The sequence below is a fragment of the Vombatus ursinus genome, unplaced genomic scaffold (assembly GCF_900497805.2).
Source record: "Vombatus ursinus unplaced genomic scaffold, bare-nosed wombat genome assembly UNPS02014791.1, whole genome shotgun sequence".
In the NCBI taxonomy this organism is placed as follows: domain Eukaryota; kingdom Metazoa; phylum Chordata; class Mammalia; order Diprotodontia; family Vombatidae; genus Vombatus; species Vombatus ursinus.
The window spans coordinates 63,094,689-63,115,656 of record NW_020954569.1 but is presented as its reverse complement, the minus strand read 5'-3'; the positions used below and the strand labels follow the sequence as shown (position 1 = coordinate 63,115,656).

General features: G+C 34.9%; 1 protein-coding gene across 4 annotated transcripts in view; it reads left to right on the top strand.

Moving 5' to 3' along the window:
- PSTPIP2 (proline-serine-threonine phosphatase interacting protein 2) overlaps nucleotides 1-20,968 on the top strand; it is an 82,734-nt gene that overhangs the window by 44,853 nt on the left and 16,913 nt on the right. For all 4 annotated transcript variants that reach the window (XR_003569676.1, XM_027868724.1, XM_027868723.1 and 1 more), the window contains 2 exons: nucleotides 15,919-16,017; nucleotides 17,332-17,377. Coding sequence is in view for 3 of the 4 variants with exons in the window: in XM_027868724.1 (XP_027724525.1) it covers nucleotides 15,919-16,017; nucleotides 17,332-17,377 (145 nt within the window). In the remaining variant the exon portion in view is untranslated. The remainder of the gene's footprint in view (nucleotides 1-15,918; nucleotides 16,018-17,331; nucleotides 17,378-20,968) is intronic.

Below are 20,968 nucleotides of genomic sequence, written 5' to 3'. Positions count from 1 at the left end.
AAATTATAGCCAATAGGAGGAACCGCAAGAAAGAGGAAACAAAACAAAACAGAAGAAAAAAAAAGCAAATAGTATGCTTCAATCTGCATTCAGACTCCACAGTTCTTTCTCTGGATGTGGAGAGCATTTTCCATCATGAAACTTTTGGGGATGTCTTAGATCTTTGCATTGCTGAGAAGATCTAAGTCTATCAAAGATAGTCATTGCACAATGTGGCTCTTATTGTGTACAGCATTCTCTTGGTTCTGCTCACTTCCCTCAGCATCAGTCCATACAAGTCTTTCCAGGTTTTTCTGAAGTCCACTTGCTCATTGAAAAAACTATATTTTTTAAGAATAAAAAAGAGGCAGAAGCATCTCCAAAGCCCTGGTAGGGGAACATATTCACAGAATGAAATGGCATTTGTAAGTTGACAGAGCTTCAACAGGGAAAAACAAACCCATTGCTATTACTAGTTTAGCATTAAAGAACCACAGCGAGAACCAAAGAGGCTAGGAGCCTTTCCCCTCCGCATCCTATATATACTCAGGTATTCATTTTGGGGTAGGTTTAGTCCTCTCTCCCCCAGCCAACATGAGGTAGGCCTAGGATGAAGCTGGCCCTTAGACATGATTGACCTCAGCTTTCTTGATGCAGGTTCCTGGTTATCTAGGGGCATAAAAATCTCAGCTACCTGGAGTCTAGACCTCTTAGACTTGGAGAGTACCTGACACTACATGGGGCAGCAAGATGATGCAGTGGATAGAGCATCTGGCCTGCAGTCAGGAAGACCTGAGTTCAAATCCTCACTTACTAGCTTAAAAACACTACAGTGACCCTGGGCAAGTGACTTAACCCTGTGTTTCCTCAACTGTAAAATGAGCTGGAAAAGGAAATGGCAGACCCCTCCAGTATCTTTGCTAAAAACAAAAACAAAACTCAAATGGGGTCACAAAGAGTCAGATATGATTGAAATAACTGAACAACAACTGCAATAAAAAAAGACTACATGAATCACCACACCCTGAAGACTTGCTGATTAGACACTTTTCTGTGAGTAGGGAACAAGGCTGTGTCCACCAAAGCTTAAGATAAGTATCACTGTATCCTCATAGCATAAGCTTGCTGTGTTGGGGCAAAGTAAACCTCCTTTGTTAAATGTTCAAAAAAAAAAAAAGAATAAAAAAGAGGAAACTTTTCACCATCACAGAAGCTTTCTTTATTCCAGGCTAAACACTCATGAATCATTCATCTGTCCTTTAGATACCTCAGTTTTTATGCTCTTCACTGTCTAGTTCATTCTTCTCTGGACATGGTCAGGTTTTCCTAGTAATCTTCTGAAAATATAACCTCCATAACTGAACACAAAGTGCCATATGTGGTCTGACTAATTACATTCTACAGTGGAAACTTTACCTCCATTGATAAGGATGATATATTTCTAACAATGGAAAAGAAGGCAAAATTCACTTTTTAGTAGCTCTTTTCTACTCATTTTAAGACTTGTGTTCAACTAAAATCCCCAGATCTTTTTCACATTAACTGCTGCTCAATTGGGTTTCCACTTATGTACCTTGAAACATTTTTTTTAACCTAAATGTAAAACTTTATGTTTATCCCTATTTATTTTAATATTGCAATTTGTGCCCGTTGTTCTAATGATTCTAATCCGCTGCAAACCTTTTACATATTGATTCTGTCTCATAATGTATCAGTTAACCCTCACAATTTTGGAGAAGGTAAGAAATGGGGGGAGTATTTCATGATATACAAGACACAATATCATTAAGAGAATATTGGCATTGACCATGACCAAATGAGGTAATATTTGTAAAAAGTACTTAGCAACGTACCTAGTACATAGCAGGCACTTGATAAATGCCTATTTCATTTCAGCCATGTATCTAACAAAAGGGACATTATTATGCTTTCTATATATTGGAAAATCATGCTTTCTTGCTGTACATCAAAGATCTTGACAAAAAAAGTGTTGGAGAAGAGAAGACTGAGGGCCCTGCAGCATACAACTAGAAACCTTCCTCTAGTTGAGGTAGATAATTTTCTGTAATCTTTGTGTTAGAGGTTCTTCTAACATGAAGGGATTATATTCATTTTGAAGATTTTCAAATTCTTTGGCTCCTAGCCCTCCACTCAGAAAATCTGGGAAGATGATCTGACATCATCTCATATGCTGACATCAACTCCGCTTAGAAAAATATAATTTACAAAAGAAAGAAAATGTAATTGAAAGGACCCTGTGATCACTATATACGCAGCTAACACACCAGATGCCTTTTCCTAGAACCTTCAATATTTTGGGAATACCAATGTTACACTCAGCTTTTCCACTGTTACTATGGGACCAATCAACCTTCTTTCCTGGTCATCTGCCTTCCTGACTTTTTTTTTTAATTGTAGGGTGCCTTTTTACAAAGCATATGCAGATATTCTCTGCTGGCTGTCAATGTGACTGTGGGGGCACTCTGGAGGCCGTCTTCTAGGACTCTCTGAAAGTCCTGTCATTGGCAGTTGAGCTGGAACAGTTAAGAACCTTTCTTTTTCTTTGTTTTTGGAAGGCAATAGGGTTAAGTGACTAGCCCAGAGTCACACAGTTAGTAAGTGTCAAGCGTCTGAGGCCAAATTTGAACTCAGGTCCTCCTGCCTCCAGGGCTGATGCTCTATCCACTGAGCCACCTAGCTTCCCCTACCCTTTTCTTTTTCTTTCTTTTTTTTTTTTGAGAACCTTTTAAAGGAGGCGACAACCTCTGATTGTGGTCTCTTGTCAAGAAGGCAGAGAATAACTGTGCATATTCTGTACGAAGTTAGGTGACATTATAATAACTCACATTATATAGTACTTTAAGGTTTGCAAAGTTCTTTCCTCACAATAGTCCTGAGAGTTGGGTAGTAAGTATGATTATCCTTGGTATGAAACCAATGCCCTGAAGAGGTTCAGTGACTTTTTTTGTGGTCAGATAGCTAGTTAGCATCTGGTTCAAATGCCGGTCTTATAAGTTCAACTCCTCTACTCTTTCCATTACGTCACATTGCTTCTGATGTGCAAGGCACTGTGGGCAATAGGCTTAAAGCCTGCCTGCACTCACCATGCATCTTTCCATTCACTTCTGGGTCACCTAATTTGTAACTATTCTGAAATCATGGTATTCCATAATCCACAAATGTATAGCATCACTGAGAGAATATTGAGGTTAACCATATGTACTACAATTAGAAGATTATTGTGTCCTAAGAAATGATAAACTTCAGTGTACTACGTCAAAATGTAGGCTAGTTAAACTTTTATAAAGTTGCCTGGAATGTCATTTGTTAGGTTATAAAGAAAAAAAAATCTAAACGAAGGGTTATATATGTCATGTATAAAACTTATTTTAAAATGGACAAATCTGTCATTACATTTGTAACCTTGTACAGAAAATTTTTCACTATGTGCCTAGCTTGGTGTCCATTCAGCTAAAATTTACAAAAAAAAAGGTGCATGAAGAGAAAATCAGAAATTAAAATATATGTAGAGATGACTATGTTATATTACATGGCCCAATCCTGTATTTATTTCTCTTCCCCTCCCCCCTCCCCTTTTGGAAGTATTTATAAAACTTGTTGAAGACAGATGTTATTTTTGTTGTTGTTGTTGTTGTTGTTGAAATATTTAGTAAAATTGTGCCTTTTTGTCTGTATGTGAATAAATGCTGTACATTTTGCAATACAAAAAAAAAAGAAATGATAAACTTAAGGATATAAAGAAATATGGGCATATTTATATAAAGTGATAAAAGTGATGAAAGCAGAATCAAAACAACAGTATAAAAAATGACAACAACAATCATCAAATTCGTCATAATGATGAACAGCAACAAAATCTGGAAAAGAACACAGAGGGAAAAAGGAATTCAGAAGGAGACACAGAAATGGAACAATTTTGTTATTTATCTTGTTATTTGACTTAGTGGATCAAGCACTAGACTTAAGGGCCAGAAGACCTGAATTTCAATTTTACCTCAGACATTTACTAGCTATTAGATCTGTCTGCCTCAGTTTTCTCATCTGTAAAATGAGTGTAATGATAGCACCTGCCTCACTGGAGAGTTGTAAGGACCAAAGGAAGTATGCAGCATACTTTGCAAACCTTAAAGTGGTACATATATGCTAGCCATTGTTATTAAAGTTAATATATACATTAAAATCAAACTATAAGTAAATATTCACTATTTTATATAAAACCCTTTTTGTTTTTTTTTAAACCTTGTTCTTGTTTGTGTATCTAAATATACAATAATCATTAAATTTATGGCACATGGCTTCATCAAAAGCAAGACATGTCAGACTGACCTTTTTTCCTTTTTTGACTGAATAACTATATGTATATATTAAGGGTCTGATGTAGACAAAAAATGTTTCCATTTCAGCACAGCATTTGACAAAGTATCTCATGTCTTGCCTATAGATAAATTGAAAGTTAGGTACTAGATGACAGTACACAGGCATATGTGGAGCTAGTTGAGTGACCACACCTAAAGAATACTCATTAACAAGCTGATACTAACTCAACTGGAAGCCTTAGGGATCTGTCTTTGACCCCAAACTGTCCAACACTTTTATTAATGACTTAGATTAAGTTCTCATTGAAATGCTTGTCAGAATTGCAAACCATGAAGCTTGGGGAGTTAGATAGGTAGATGACGGGATTTGTTTGCTTTTTTTGTTTTTAAACACCTCAGTAGATAGAATTTTGGTCTGAATCTACTAAGATGAAATTTACTAGAAATAAATAAAGAGTTCTATGCTCAGGTCAATATGCTATGCTTGAAAAACATAGAATGAAAAAAGTATAGTTGGACAACAGTTCCTGTAAAAAAGAGCTGAGTGTTTTAGTGACAATGCAAGCTTTTTTAAAAAAATAGATTCTTTTGATATCTTTTTTACATCACCTAGATTTTCCTCAGTATCCCTCCCTCTCCCAAAGAGCCATCCTTTAATAATAAAAATTTTGTTTTTTTTAAAAGGAAGGAAAGAAGTAAAAATTCACCAAAACCAACCAATTCATAAAATACCCTGACATCATATGAAACATGTCACTCTTGTATATCCCTCAATTTCTGAAAAGGAATGGAGTGAGGTTATCTTCTCATATCTCTTCTTTGGGGACATGTTCTTTATAATTTTATACCATTAATTGTCAACTATTTTGTGCCTGCTATTTTTTAAATTTACCTTGTTGTAGTTATTGGGTAAATTGTTTTCTTGGTTCTGCTTACTTGGCTTTTCAACAGTTCACATAAGTCTTTTCATGTTTCTCTGTATTTATTATATCTGTTATTTCTTACGACACAGTAATATTCCACAACATTCATGTACCACATTTTGTTTAGCCATTCCCCAATTTATGGGCATCTACTTTGTTTCTAGTTCTTTGCTAGCACAAAAAAGTGCTGCTATAAGTATTTTGATGTGTCCTGAGCTTTTCTTTTTGTCAGTGACTTCTTTTGTATACATGCCTAGCAGTGGAATTTTGTGATTAAAAGATCTGGACATTTTAGCCACTTTATTTGCATACTTCCAAATTGCTACTCAGAATGGTTAAGCTAATTCATACCACTAGCAACAATGCATTAGTGTGCCTATCTTTCCACAACCCCTTCAACATTGACAATTTCCATCTTTTGTCATCTTTGACAATTTGCAGAGTATAAGGTGAAACTTCAGGGCTGTTTTGATTTGCTTTTCTCTTATTTTTACAGTTTTGTAGCACCTTCATATAGTTGTTAATATTTTGCAATTCTTCATCTGAGAACTGTTTATTCATATCTTTTTATCATTTATATATTGGAGAATTTTTTTTATTATATTTGCATTTATATTATGTATTTTAGTCTTAAATATTTCTGTTAGTTGTCTCCATATCTTGGATACCAAACTCTTATCAGGAATATTCAATATAAAGACCTTTTTCCTAGTCAACTGCTTCCCTTCCTATCCTATATGAATTAATTTTATTTGTACAGAAGCTTTTCAATTTTATATAATCAAATTTCCTATCTTACCTTTTCTAATTGCATCTGTTTCTTGTTTGATTAAGAATTTCTCTCTTACCCATAGCTATGAAAGGGATATAATATGTTTGTTTTCTAATTTTTTATGGTATTTATGTTTAATATTTAGATTTTGTATACACTTTGGATTTGCTGTGGAATATGGTATAAAACGTTGACCTTAAGTCTAATTTTTGCCAGACTGTATTCCAATTTTCCCAGAAGTTTTTATCAAATAGGGACTTCTTTTCTAGGTAGCTTATGTTTTTAGGTTTATTGAACATGGGGTTATTGAGTTTCATTGTTTTTGATTCTTCTTTGTCTAATCCATTCCATTGATCTGTATTTCTATTTTTTAATGACTACCAAATGGCTTTGAAACAAACAACCAAGTTTAATACGAGTGTGACACAGCATCCAGAAAAGCTAATGACATCCTAGGCTTTATCGAGAGACATAGTATCAAGAACAAAGCAATGGTTTGGTCAGGCCATATCTGGAGTACTGTGTTCAGTTCTAGGCAGCATATTTTCAGAAAGACACAGTCATAGGAAAGATGGAAGACAAGCAGAAAAAAGCAACAAGGGTGATGAAAGCATTGAAGCCCTACAAGAATCACTTGAAAGAACTGGAAATATTTACCCTGGAGGGAAAAACAAACAAACGAAGAAAACAGAGGAAACATGAAAACTAACCTCAAGTATTTAAAGGCTATCAGGTAGAAGAGGGATTTAGAGGAAGTTGCAGAAAGAGCAACATTTAGTCTTGGTCTAAGTAAAACTTCCTTAAAATTGAAACTATCTTAAAGTGAAATGGGTTTCCCTGAGTTCATTGTCTCTCATTGTAAGTCTTCAAGAAGCTGATTGAGTACTTGCTAGAGATCTTAGTATATTACAGAAAGGTTTTTTTGATCAGGTACAGATTAGACTAAATGTCCACTGAGGTGGACTAGACAAACAGCAGTGCATAGTAGTGAAGTAAATTAATAAGTGACTCTGGAATGACTATTGGTTACTTCAGAGAAATCTTGGAAAACGGGAGAGGTAACAGAATTCTAGAGATCCTTGAATGCTGTTCTATTTTTTGAAAAGTAGGGGGTTAGGTAGGAGTAGGTCTTGTAAATTGTAGGCTGCTGGTATGGGAAAGGCATATACTGTCAGACGTTGTTGCTATGTCAATTTGTTTTATTTAACTATTTTTCTTTGATACTAAGAAGACATGTTTGTTACCATGGGAGAAAGGTATATTGGGAAATGATTAAATATGTAAAAACAAAAGGCATCAATTAAACTTTTTTAAAAAAAATGATGGTTTTGAGAGTAATTAGCAAAAAACAACAGCAACTAAATATCAATACCTAAGAAACAACACTAAGATCGAATAATGTCGGGTTAATCTTATTTCCTTTGATGATAGTTATGAGACTGATAGATCAGAAGAATGTCAATATGTTCTAGAATTTTACCAGAAATTCCAGTCAAGCTCACTGAGTCTAGTTTGCAGAGTCTACCATCTTCCCTTTTCTGGAAATTGGGACACCTGCCCTTCTTCCATTACTGCTAAAACTCTTCTGTTCTCTCACATCTTTTCGAGATTGTCAGTGGAGACTCAAGAATTAGATTCTCCAGATATTTTAATATTCTAAGATGATGTAGTTAATTCCAACTCAATAGCTTAAACTCATTTTGAGAAAAGAGAGGAAGGAGGGTGCCGCTACATGAATAGAACCTAAGTAATTTTGCTTTCTCTTTGTCATCAATTACCATTACACCATCTTCCCCAAGGAAAAGACATTTTTTCTTTCTTCTTTTCTCTGCTATAAACAAGACTGAAAGCACCCTTTCTAACTTTAGCATTTTTTATGTCTCAGCTTATTCTGGGCTATAGCCTCCTTGATACTAGTCTTATAATTTCACATCACTTTTATATTCTTTGATTATAAGCTGCTTTATAGCTGTTGTACACGTCTGACCTCATCTGGCATGCTCCCCATCTCCTGATGAGAGATGATAGATTCAAGGAGTAGATTGAGGTATATGTTTTTTGGACCTGGCCAGTGCGGGAATTTGTTTTTCTTGACCATGTATATTTACTACAAGGGTTTCTTTATTTCTTTCCTTCCTTCTTTCTTTCGTGGGGGAGGGGAGGTAGGAGACAGAATGGGAGAAAGAAAACAGATTTGTATTAATTGAAAAAATAAACTAAAAATCTGACCTCATCTAAGAACTTCTTATGTGGTTATACTAATTTCTTCAGATATATTTATTTCTTCTTCCTCATTGAAATTTGTTATGATTGTAAGGACAGATTTTTTTTAGAACCTCCCATCCCTAGAGAACCAAATTTCTCTTTAAAGTTTCGTTTCCATTGTCTTTAGATTAAAAAACACCTGCTTTCTAAAGCCTAGGATGCTGTCATAACTGTCCAGTGTTCCTTTCTTCCACTCTTATGAACTCTAAGAGAACGTGGTTTTCATATTGTCACTTCTCTATCACGAACCAGTCCTTCCATGTTGGGCAGAATCAGCTTCAGTGTAGCCGTCCCTCTGGTTCCTTCCTCTCATCAGTCGTGATGGATCCTTGCTTGAGTGCTCTTGTGTCCGGATCTTCTGTGCCTAATCTCGGTGGTTTTTTTGTTTGTTTGTTTTTGTTTTGCTGTGCATTGAGCTCAGAACTCTGCCAAGTCAGATATCAAAGCTTCTTAGGGCTTAATGTCATCAAAGACTCAAATGCTGCTTCTATGGATATCAGCTCTAGATTCAGACCTCTCATTTTGCCAGATTCTCAGACAGGGCTCATGTGCCTCTGGAGTGACCTTGTTCCTTACTCATTCCCGTACTTCAGCAGAACTAGGCTTAACAACATAGAGCCAGATTTATGCCAAACACTCAACCACCTTAGGGTTAGCTTAACCATATGTATTTCTACCACAAATATCAGTGTTAGGAGAGATCCTGATTCTTCTCTTGTAGTCCTGGGAATAAAGGGAACAATCTCATGTAACAAGAAGCTATGAGGGGGCAGCTAGGTGGCACAGTGGATAGAGCAACAGCCCTGAAGTCAGGAGGACCTGAGTTCAAATCTGACTTCAGACCAAACACTTGACACTTACTAGCTGTGTGACCCTGGGCAAGTCACTTAACCCCAATTGTCTAAAAAAAAAAAAAAAAAGCTATGAGCCCATTTCAGGTCAATCCGCTATAATTCCTCTACTCTTTGGAAAAATAATTTAATGTTTAAAAAATGTATTATGAACTCAACATTAACAATCACAAAAATTTCAATATACAAAAAATGAAGTCATTAATGTGTTATATAGTTTGTATTTTAAAAGTATGCATTATTTTTAACAAGATAGTAAAAAAATTGACTTGTTTCTTCTTCTGAACTTTTTTTCTTTTGTATATTTTTCAATATTTTATTTATAATCTTTTCTTTCTTTTTTGCATTTTTGAGCTACCCAATAACTCACTCTCCTCTTCTTCTTTTATAACCAAATAGAAGCGCTTCCTTGAAGCAAATAAGTAAAACAAAACAAATCAATACATTTGCCAAGTCTGAATATGTGTGCTTTATTCTGCAGTTCTACTCCATTCCCCCCTGCTAAGAATTAGGAGGCATGTTTCACCACCCATCTTCTAAAGAAATCATTAATCATCTGTTGATCAAAAGATTAATCAACAGTTGATACTTGAAGTCTTTCAAAGATATTTTCCTTTATATCATTGTGACAATTGCATGAACTGTTCTCTCGGATGTATTCATTTCACTTTGTATCAATTCATACAATTCTTGTTTCTTTTTTTTTTCAAATATTATTTTTCTCAATTACATGTGAAGACATTTTTAGCATTCCTTTTTCTTTTTTTTCCTTTTTCTTTTTTGAAGTATTCCTTTTTTTAAAAAATGTTGAGTTCCAAATTTTTTCCTTTCCTCCCTCAGCTCCCCCCTCCCTGAGATGGTAAGTAATTTGATATAGGTTATACATGTGCAATCATGCAAAACATATTTCCATATTAGTCATGTTGTGAAAGAAGACACAGACCAAAAGAAAAACACATGCAAAAATAAAGGAAGTGAAAATAGTGTGCTTTGATCTGCATTCAGATTTCATCAGTTCTTTTTCTAGAAGTGGATAATATTTTTCATCACGAGTCTTTTGGAATTGTCTTGGATCATTGTATTGCTGAGAATACCTAAGTCGTTTACAGTTGATCATTGCACAATGTTGCTGTTACTGTGTACAGTGTTCTCTTGGTTCTGCTTTCAATTCACTTTGCATCAATTCATATAAGTCTTTCCAGGTTTTTCTGAAATCAGCCTGCTCATCATTTCTTATAGCACAGTTGTATTGCGCTACAATCATATACCACAAGTTGTTCAGCCATTCCCAAATTAATGGGCATCCCTTTAATTTACAATTCTTTTTTTTCCCCTCTTTTTAGGCAATTGGGATTAAGTGACTTGCCCAGGGACACACAGCTAGTGAGTGTCAAGTATTTGGTCTGAGGCCGGATTTGGACTCAGGTCTTCCTGACCTCAGGGCCAGTGCTCTAGCCACCTAACTGCTCCCTTAATTTCCCAATTCTTTGCCACCACAAAAAGAGCTGCTATAAATATTTTTGTACAAATTTATCCTTTTCTCTTTTCTTTGGTCTTTTTGAGGTACAGATCTAGCAGTGGTATTGCTGGGTCAAAGGGTGCGCACAGTTCAGTTGCCCTTTGAGCATAGTTCCAAATTGTTCTCCAAGATGGTTGGATTAGTTCACAACTCCACCACCAGGGCATTTGTTTCCCAATTTTCCCACATCTTCTTCAATCTTTATCATTTTCCTTTTCTGTCATATTAGTCAATCTGATAGGTGTGAGGTGGTACCTCAGAGTTGTTTTAATTTGCATTTCTCTAAACAATAGTGGTTTAGAGCATTTTTATATGATCATAGACAGTTTTGATTTTTTTTATCTGAATCATATCCTTTGACCAAATATCAATTGGAGAATGACTTGTTTTCTTATAAATTTGACTTAGTTCTCCATATAATTTGAGAAATGAGGACTTTATCAGAGACATTTGCTGAAAAATTGTTTACCTGCTTTTTGCTTTCCTTCTGGTCTTGGTTTCATTAGTTTTGTTTATGAAAAAATTTTTAAATTTTATATAATAAAAATTATCTATTTTATATCTTATAATGCTATCTCTTATTTGTTTATAAATTCTTCCTTTCTCCAGAGATCTGACATGTAAACTATTCCTTGCTTTCCTGATTTGCTTGTGGTGTCACCTAGTCGTACCCATTTTGACCTTATCTTGGTTGGCATACAGTAAGATATTGGTCTATACATAATTTTTGCCAATTTGTTTTCTAGTTTTCTCAGCAGATTTTGTCAAGTAGTGAATTCTTGTCCCAAAAGTTGAGTGCTTTGGGTTTATCAAACACTGGATTACTATGGTTATTTACTACTGTGTCTTATGAATCTATTCTACTGATCCATCACTCTATTTCTTAGCCAGTACCAGATAGTTTTGATGATTATTGCTTTATCTCCTCAAATTTTTACAAATTTTTTCATATTTGCTATTTCTTATGGATCAATAATACTCCCACTATATGTGTATAACACAATTTGTTTGTTCATTCATCAATTGATGACTTTCCACTTTATTTTCAATTCTTTGCTAAAATAAAAAGTGGAGCTAAAATATTATTGAATATATGTGTCCATTCATTCTGTCTTTGCCATCTTTGGAAAATATACCTAGTACCTAGTTGTGGGTACCACTGGGCCAAAGTGACTTAGGGGGTCATTAAACCACTAATTCCAAAATGTTTTCCAATTTGGAACCAATAGTTAGAACAACTCATAGCTCCACCAACAGTATATTAGTATACCTGCCCTCTTATAAACCCTTCAACAATTACCATTTTTATTTTTCATGTGTATGTGGAGCCTCATGATTTTTTTCTGAAAGAAGAAATTTTAATTTAAGAAAGCTGAGAATTTATCAAAAACCAAAGATTAAAAGATCTCTTAAAATTTTAAAGAATTATATTGGTCTTTAATTTTTCTGTCACTTGCTTTCCCTAGCAAATCATCTCTACCTTTCCCAGAGAGCCATTCTGTATAACAAAGAAAAAATAGCTCAGAAAAAATAATTGAACACATTGAAAAAGTCTGACATTGTATGTAGTGTTCTACTCATATTTTCCCACCTTTGCAAAGAAGGTAGGAAATACCTTCTTGTATTTGTTGTTTGGGGGTAAACTTAGTCATTATAATTTCACAACATATATAATATACCATATTAATAAGAAAAGGAATAAAGTTATATGATATTAATATATGCAGAAAAAAAGTTTTTGACAAAATACTATACTACTTTATGTTAAAAATATACTAAAAGTATAGTAAAAAATGGATTGTTCATTATTATAATAAGTAATACCTATAGAAAAACCAATAGTTAGCACTATATTTAACGGAGAAAGTCTAACAGTAACATCAGGGCTTTACCCAGAATGTCCATTTTTTTTTCTTTTTGGTGAGGCAATCGGGATTGATTGACTTGCCCAGGGTCACACAGCTAGTAAGTGTCAAGTGACTGAGGTCTGATTTGAACTCAAGTCCTCCTGACACCAAGGCCAGAGCCCTATCCACTGTGCCACCTAGCTGCCCCATTAGAATGTCCATTTTCTTGACTATTACTTGCCATAATTCTTGAAATGCTAGTCATAGTAGTAACACAGGGGGAAAAAATTGAAGGGGTAAGCATAGACAAGGTAGGAACAAAATTTCATTTTTTTAGAAGATATGATTATTTAAAAAACCTTAGATACTTAATAAAAATTAATCAAAACAATAAATTCAGTAAAGTAATAAGACATAAAACCAAACAAATCATTAGCCTTTCTGTGTATTGTCAATAAAACCCACCAGGAAGAGAGAGGAAAAAATTCTGTTCCAAATAAGAGTAGAATATGTAAAATATCTGGGAGTCCACTACCAAGACAGATATTGGAATTATATAAATACAAAAACAAGGCAGTCTTAAAAAAAAAAGACAAATAAATGGAGAGACATTGTCTATGGTTGGGCCATACCAATATAACAAAAATGACAATACTACCTATATTAATATGTAAATTCAAGTCCATACCAATCAAAGTATAAAAAGAACTAAACATAGTAACTGCGAAATTCATTAGAGGAACAAAAGTTCAAGAATCTTAAAGGAAAATAATGGGAAAAAATGGGAAAGAAGAGAATCTAGCAATACCAGATCTCTAAATTTGGTATTGATTAAAAAATGCAGAAAAGTTGATCAGTGGGACAGATTTGGTATATAAGAACTAGAAGTAGTCCAGCATAGAAGTGTGGTATTCAATAAACCCAAGAATTCCAACTATTGGAGTAAAAACTCCCTGTTAACAAAAACAAACAAACCTAGAAAAACTGGTAGAATTTAGGTTTAGATAAGCATCTCAAACTGCATATACCACAATAAGCTCCAAATAGATACATGACCTATATATAAAAGATTATATCACAGTCCAATTAGAAGAACAGAGAAAGAGATACCTTTCACATCTAAGAAGAGGGGGAAGAGTTCTTGTCTAAATAGGGAATAGAGAGAATCATAGACCACAAAATGGACAACTATGATTACATGAAATTGAAAAGCTTTTGTACAAACAAAAATCAATGTATTTAGAATTAGAAGGGAAACAGTTAACTAGGGGAAAATATTTGTATCAAATTTCTCTGATAAAAATCCATCATCTATGAAATATAAAGAACTTATACAAATATATTAGAAGAAGAGTTACATGGAAAGCTATTTGGAATTATACCCTAAAATCACTAAACTGTGTATACCTTTTGATTCAACAATACTGCTAGTAAGCATGTGCCCTAAAGAAATCAAAGACAGAGGAAAAGGACTCAGATGTACCAAAGTATTTATAGTATTAATTCTGTTGTAACAAAGTAGATACCTTTCAAATGGGGAATTGCTGAACAAATTATGGCATAAGAATGTAATGAAATATTATTGCTCTGAGTGACAAATAGGACAGATTTAAAGAACCCTAGGAAGACTTCTATGAAATGATGTAGAATGAAATGAATAGAACTAGGAAAACAATTTATACAATGACTACAGCATTATAAAGGAAAATAATTGTGAAACATTTAAGAACTATGATCAGTGTGATGACCAATCATAACTACAAAAGACTAATTATCAATCATGTTTCCCAACTCCTGGCAGAGGTGGCGAACTGAAGGTGCAGAACAAGACAGACATTTTCATACATAGATGATTTTTAACGTGTGTTTTGCTTAACTCTACTTATCTATAACTGGTGTGTGCGTGTGTGTGTGTGTGTGTGAGTGTGTGTATGAGTGATTTTTTTTTTGCCTGAAGTATGGGTGGGGAGAATTAAAGGGATGAGTGAAGAGTTAGTAGCTTGAGATACTCACCCAAAAAAAGAAAAGGAAGAAAAGAATATCATTGAATTACTTAAAAATTACATTGAAGCAAGAAGTAGGAAGTTCAGATGGGGATCCAGATGAACAAAGCAGCAGTGGAATTGCTATGTTAAATTTAATATATACTTTAAAAAAAAACAAGGTATACATATACAGTAGTTATTTATAGTTCCATATACAATCTTTTTCTTAATTCTTATCTGTATAAAGAAATATTTACATTGGTAAATTAATAATAATAAAAAAGAAAATTAAAATATTCACAGCATTCAATTTTGATTACTTAGTTGTTCTTTTTATTCAATTATTTTAGTCATTATGTTTATTGTTTTCCCAGCTATGCTTATTTCATTTTCACTTACTTCACGATGATTTCACTTCTTTTTCAAATGTCTTCGTATTTACGTCTAAAAGTCAGAACCACAACCCAAGTCTCCTGACTTTTAGTCCAATGCTCAGTACTAATATTCACTGACTTGGTTCACAAGATCAAAGGTTCTTAATCTTTTTTGTTTCATGGATCTCTTTGGCAATCTGTTGAAGCCTATAAAACTTTTTTGCAGAATAATTTAATTAGAGGTTGCTGAAAATAAAGAGGTAATTTTTCCCCACTCAAGTTTATGTATTTCCTAAAATTAATTGGCAGACCCTTTATTGGTACATGGATACCAGATGAATAACCCCTGCAGTCAATGATTACTCAACTCTGAATTTTGTTTTAAGTAGATCAGGTCTTAGTTAAAGTAGTTGGATCAGCTAGTTACTTTTTGAACCACTTAGGACAGAAATTTGTGGATTTTTTTTCATTACTAGTAGTAATAGTAAAAACTATGTATGCCATAGTATATAGTATAGTTTAAAATCCATGAATTCATGAACATGCTTGAATAGATATGATCAGCACATACCGAGGTATAGTTATAATTTAACACTTGTAACATTCCTCTTTAGCAAAGACTTACCAATTTGGACACTTTTATGTGTAGGAATGTATTTTGTAGATGCTATGTGTTAGTACTATAGTACTATATCTTAGTACTAACTTAGTACTAAGTTATGAATCTAAAACTATAAATTTTCCTGATTTTTTGTCTATACCAAATTCTGTGCTTATTTCAATCAAGTATGTTTTCTTTTTTTTTTTTCTTTAAAGAATGGTTTATATATGCTCTTAATAAGAAATGCCTCTTCCTTGAAGAGGCTACCACTAACTACTTAGTGAAAATTTAGGAAAAGATCCAGCCACTCACTTTGGTCTTCATTGCATTATAAATAATTCAAATGAATAATTTAATTTTAATATTATATCTATGTCTTCACAATCTTTTTTGGAGTATATAGCCTTAATGATGTCAGTCTCATGTCTTATGCATCTCACTCTGATTTTTCCTTTTGGAATAAAGGCAAAGAAGATCTATGAACAGAAGTGCAAAGATAAAGATGAGGCAGAACAGGCAGTGCATCGGAGTGCAAATATAGCAACGCCAAAGCAACAAGAGAAGGTAACTGAAAAGACATTTTTTTACCCCTGGCACAACTACTTCATTAGCATAGGTTATGAGCTTAAAAATTGAAGAGAAATAATATTAGGTCTAAAAAATTGGTTGAAGGCAGCTAAGAATTGTTTTTAAGAAGCATAATTACTATCAATTATTGGTATCATCTTCCTTCAAGGTTATTGTTATTCAAAACACACTAATGATATTATTGGGATTTATTCTGTGAATGTCTTAGGGACCATCTTTTTAAATAAATTCCTAATATTATTGTGAATGATACTTTCATCTGAAAGGATGAATTATCCATTTAATTTTGCAACATGTGGGAAATAAAGATTTCTACCAATCAGAAGACAGGACTACTTTTGTACCTAGGATAGTAACAAGTGGGAAAGGGTACATAGTGAATACCCTGGGATTCTAACAATAAAACTAAGACTCAAAGTGAAAGTATTGGTAGGATTACAACTTCCAACTGCTCTGATCACTCAACAGTGCACCTAGTTTTGAGGACTGACCCAGTGTCATGGATCACCTGGAGAATTGACCTTGTACTCATGGTCTCAGATGACTGTACATCAAGAATAATGCTTTTCAGATTAGAAAAGATAGAATAAAAGCGACTGAAGATAATTAAAACCCAAGATAAGTAAGGAGTTAGTAAGAGCACCTACCTGCCCTAAGAAACTTTGAATATGATTCCTGTACTTTGAAGAATCCATGATGAATAGGAAAAATGCTGCTGGAAATACAAATTAGAGGGTTGTTGTAGACAGAAGCTTGTCTGAAACAAATTTGGGAATTTTCGTGGATTGCAAATTAAATATGAGTAAATAGTGTTGATTAGTCAAGAAGTAGTTAAGTACTCACTATGTGCCAGACACTGTACTAAGTGCTAGGGATACAAAGAAAGGGATGGCATTCAACAATGCCATCTTGGGTTGTGTTAAGGGAGGCTTCGTGTCTAGGACTAGGTGGGTCCTATTGTTATGTGTCCTTGTCAGACCACCCTTGAAACATGATATTCAGTTCTGGGTACCACATGTTGGGAAGGACATTGATAAACTAGAGAGTATCCAGAGTTGGGAAACCAGGGTGGTGAAGGATTCAAGTTCATGTCATGTCAGGACGAGTTGAAAGAACTGGGGGTGATTGTACTTGAAAAGAGAAAACTTAGGTGAGATGCGTCCTCAAGTGTTTAAAGAACCATCATGCAAGACAGGGCTTCTACTTGTTCTGCTTGGCCCTAGGATATGGAGCTAGGAGCCATGGATTGAATAATTCTGTAGATTTCTCATTCCCTTTTTGTTTTCAAAGCTCTTTGTGAAACTGGCCACTTCAAAGACTGCTGCAGAAGACTCTGGTGAGTGGGGCTATCTTTATAATCACGTTTATTAAGTATTTAGTATGTGCCAAACATACTATGTATGGTAAATACCAGTGATATAAATTCAAAAGTAAAACAACCTCTGCCCTTAAGTAGCTTGTGTTATGCTGGGGTTCAGGATTGCATACAACATATTCATAGGTAAGAAAATACAGGATACACACACATACACACACACACAATAGACAATAATGTTTTAGGAGAGGACAATAACAACTGGAGAAATCTCTTAATGAACGTTATACATTTTTAATGGTTGTAGGGCATTTTTTTTTTTGCACCACCAATGCAATTCAAACATAGGGTATTCTTTCTTTTGGCAAGTAAAATGAAGAAGTTGCTTTTGTCATTTGCTAAGCTTGGATTTTTAGTAAATCCTAGACATTTTTAGTAAAAGGTTGGTTTTGAGTGTCTTTGAAATAAACAGGATCCTGGGAAAAGGAAAAGAGCTATTAGAATGAGCCCTGGATGATGAACTTTGAACCTATAGAAGCCCATGGAAAAAGCACTGTATTTGGACACTGAGAACCAGCGTTAGAATCCTAATTATGCCACTTACTACCAATGTTACCTTGGGCAAGTCATTTTCCCTCAGTGGGCTTCAGTTTTCTGGTCTACAAAATGAGTGGGTTTGGAATAGTTGGACTTTAAGGTCCTTCAATCTATGATTCTGTCCTCTGCAAGCAGGGCAGTATGGTCAGAGGCTGACAATGTATCTCCTTCCCTTCAGTACCTTGGCATTTCAAGTGGAGTGCTTCAATGAGGGGAAGAACTTCATGTCACACTGCACTCTGTAAAGTTTGTCATTGTCTGGGACAGGAATGTTGTGGTAGCTGCTTTATGATTCATCTACTGGGAAGCCCTGCTTTTAACATGATACAAAGGAGAATATGTGTCAATCCACATGGCTCTGTAGCTGGCATTGGGGGAGAAGTAGCCAAGAACTGAGAACATGGATTACACTGGTTCCAAGAACTACCTGCTTATCAGTTTACAAAGTTGTAGAATACTCAGCACACAAGATAGCAAACCCTATTTTTCTGATGATTTGGCCTTCTCGTTGCCTTTTTATATTGGGAGTGAGACAAAAGTACCTTTACAAAGGACTTCTCTGAACTCATTGGTGACCATTTCATTTCTATTCAGAATTTATCATAGTCACCTTCCATATTAGATAAGTTTTCCTTGAAATATGTCTAGCTTTTTTTTTGTTGTTGTTGTTCATGGCTTTCAGGTAGTCTAATGATTCTTAAATGATCTCTCCTTGATCTCTTTTCTAGATCAGAGATACTTCACATTTCCCATGAGATACTTCACATTTTCTTTTTCTTTTTTGTGTTTCTTGTTTTTGTTTTATTGTTTCTTGATGTCTCATGGAATCATTAGTTTTCACGTGGTCAAATCTAATTTTTAAGGAGTTATTTTCTTCAGTGAAATTTTGTGCCTTTTACCAAGCTGTTCTCATTTCACAATTTGCTTGCATAGTTTTCCTTTCTTTTCCCAGTTTTTTCTCTACCACCCTTATTTGATCTTTAAAATCTTTTTTTTTGTTCCAAAAAAACACTTTTTAGCTCTTCTAGGAATTATTATTGGCTTGTATCCAATCTGCATTTTTCTTTGGGGCTTTGTTTGTAGATGTTTTCAAGTCATTGTCTTCTTTTGTGCTTGTCTTGAGCTTCACTGTCACCATAGTTGCTTTTTATGGTCAGGGCTTTTTTTGCTCATTTTTGAAACCTAATTCTTGACTTGGACTTGTTAGTTCTTGAGCCTGCCCACTTCTCAGGGGTTATCTGGCCCGAGTTTCACTTTTTTAAGGTCCTTTGGCTGCTTTCACAACTCATTTTGGGGGCCTGTACTTTTTTGGTGTTTCCAAAATGGTGTGATCTAGGATGAGATCTGTTCACTGTCTTCTGGTCTATAGAAGTTCATAATCTGGTTTGGATCTGTTGGATTTTGTGTGGTTGAATTTCTGTAGACTGCTGCTAGACTCAGCCACAGTTAACCTACTGGAAGATTCTGCAGGCTCATAGCAACTCAACTACTGGCTCCCCCTTGGTTTTGCTCTCTTGACCTGATTATTTTCACTGTAGGATTAGGTGTAAGAATAAAAGAACTGAGTTCCCACTCTGTTCTTTGGCACTCACTCACACAGCTATGTTTCTGAAACTTGTTTTTTGCTCCTTACACATGTAGGGACCTCTGCTCCCTCTGTGACCCAGTAATGGGTAATGGGCAATAGAGTTGCCAGATGGTACTGTTCCTGTTCCTAGTGCTAGTAGTGTGGTCGAATCTTTTTTCCCTAGGTGCTTCTTGCCCTGATGTTCTTTTTTTTTCTTATTAATTTATTTATTTTTAGTTTTCAACATTCACTTTCACAAGATTTTGAGTTCAAATTTTCTTCCCATCTTGTCCCTCCCCCCACCCCAAGATGGCATGCATTCTGAATAACCCCACCCCAATCTGCCTTCTCTTCTATCTACCCCCCCTTATATTCCCTTCCCCTTCTATTTTCCTGTAAGGCAGGATAGATTTCTATACCCCATTGTCTGTGTATCTTGTTTCCCAGTTGCATGTGAAAACAATTTTTAACATTTGTTTTTAAAACTTTGGGTTCCAAATTCTCTCCCTTCCTCCCTCCCCACCCACCTTCATTGAAAAGGCAAGCAATTCAATACAGGTTATACATGTGTAGTCATGCAAAACACTTCCATATTAGTCATGTTGTAAAAAGCTAACTATATATCCCTTCATCCTATCCCACCCCCCATTTATTCCATTCTCTCTTTTGACCCAGTCCCTCCTCAGAAGAATTTGCTTCTGATTACCTCCTCCCCCAATCTGTCCTCCCCTCTATCATCTCCCAGCTCTCTTATCCTCTTCCTCCCTATTTTCCTGTAGGGTAAGATAGATTTCCATACCCAATTGTATGGTATACCCTCCTTAAGCTAAATCCAATGAGAATAAGATTCACTTTCCCTCTCACCTTCTCCCATTTCTCCTCCACTGTAAAAGCCTTATCTTGTCTGTTTTATGTGAGATAATTTACCCCATTCTACCTATCCCTTTCTCCTTTTCCCAGTGTAATCCTCTCTCACCCCTTAATTTATTCTCTAGATATCACCCGTTCATCTTTAATTCACCCTGTGTCCTGTATCTATCTATCTATCTATCTATATACATATACATATAATTTTTTTCCCTCCAACTACCCTAATACTGACAAAGGTCTTATGAGTTACAAATATCATCTTTCCATGTAGGAAGGTAAACAGTTCAATGTTAATAAGTCCCTTATGATTTCTTTTTCCTGTTTACCTCTTCATGCTTCTCTTGAGTCTTGTATTCGAAAGTCAAATTTTCTGTTCAGCTCTGGTCTTTTCATCAAGAATGCTTGAAAGTCCTCTAATTCACTGAATGTTCATTTTTTTACCCTGAAGATTTATACTCAGTTTTGCTGGGTAGGTGATTCTTCGCTGTAATCCTATCTTCTTTGACCTCAGGAATATTATCTTCCAAGCCCTCCAGTTCCTTAATGTAGAAGCTGCTAAATCTTGTGTTATCCTGATT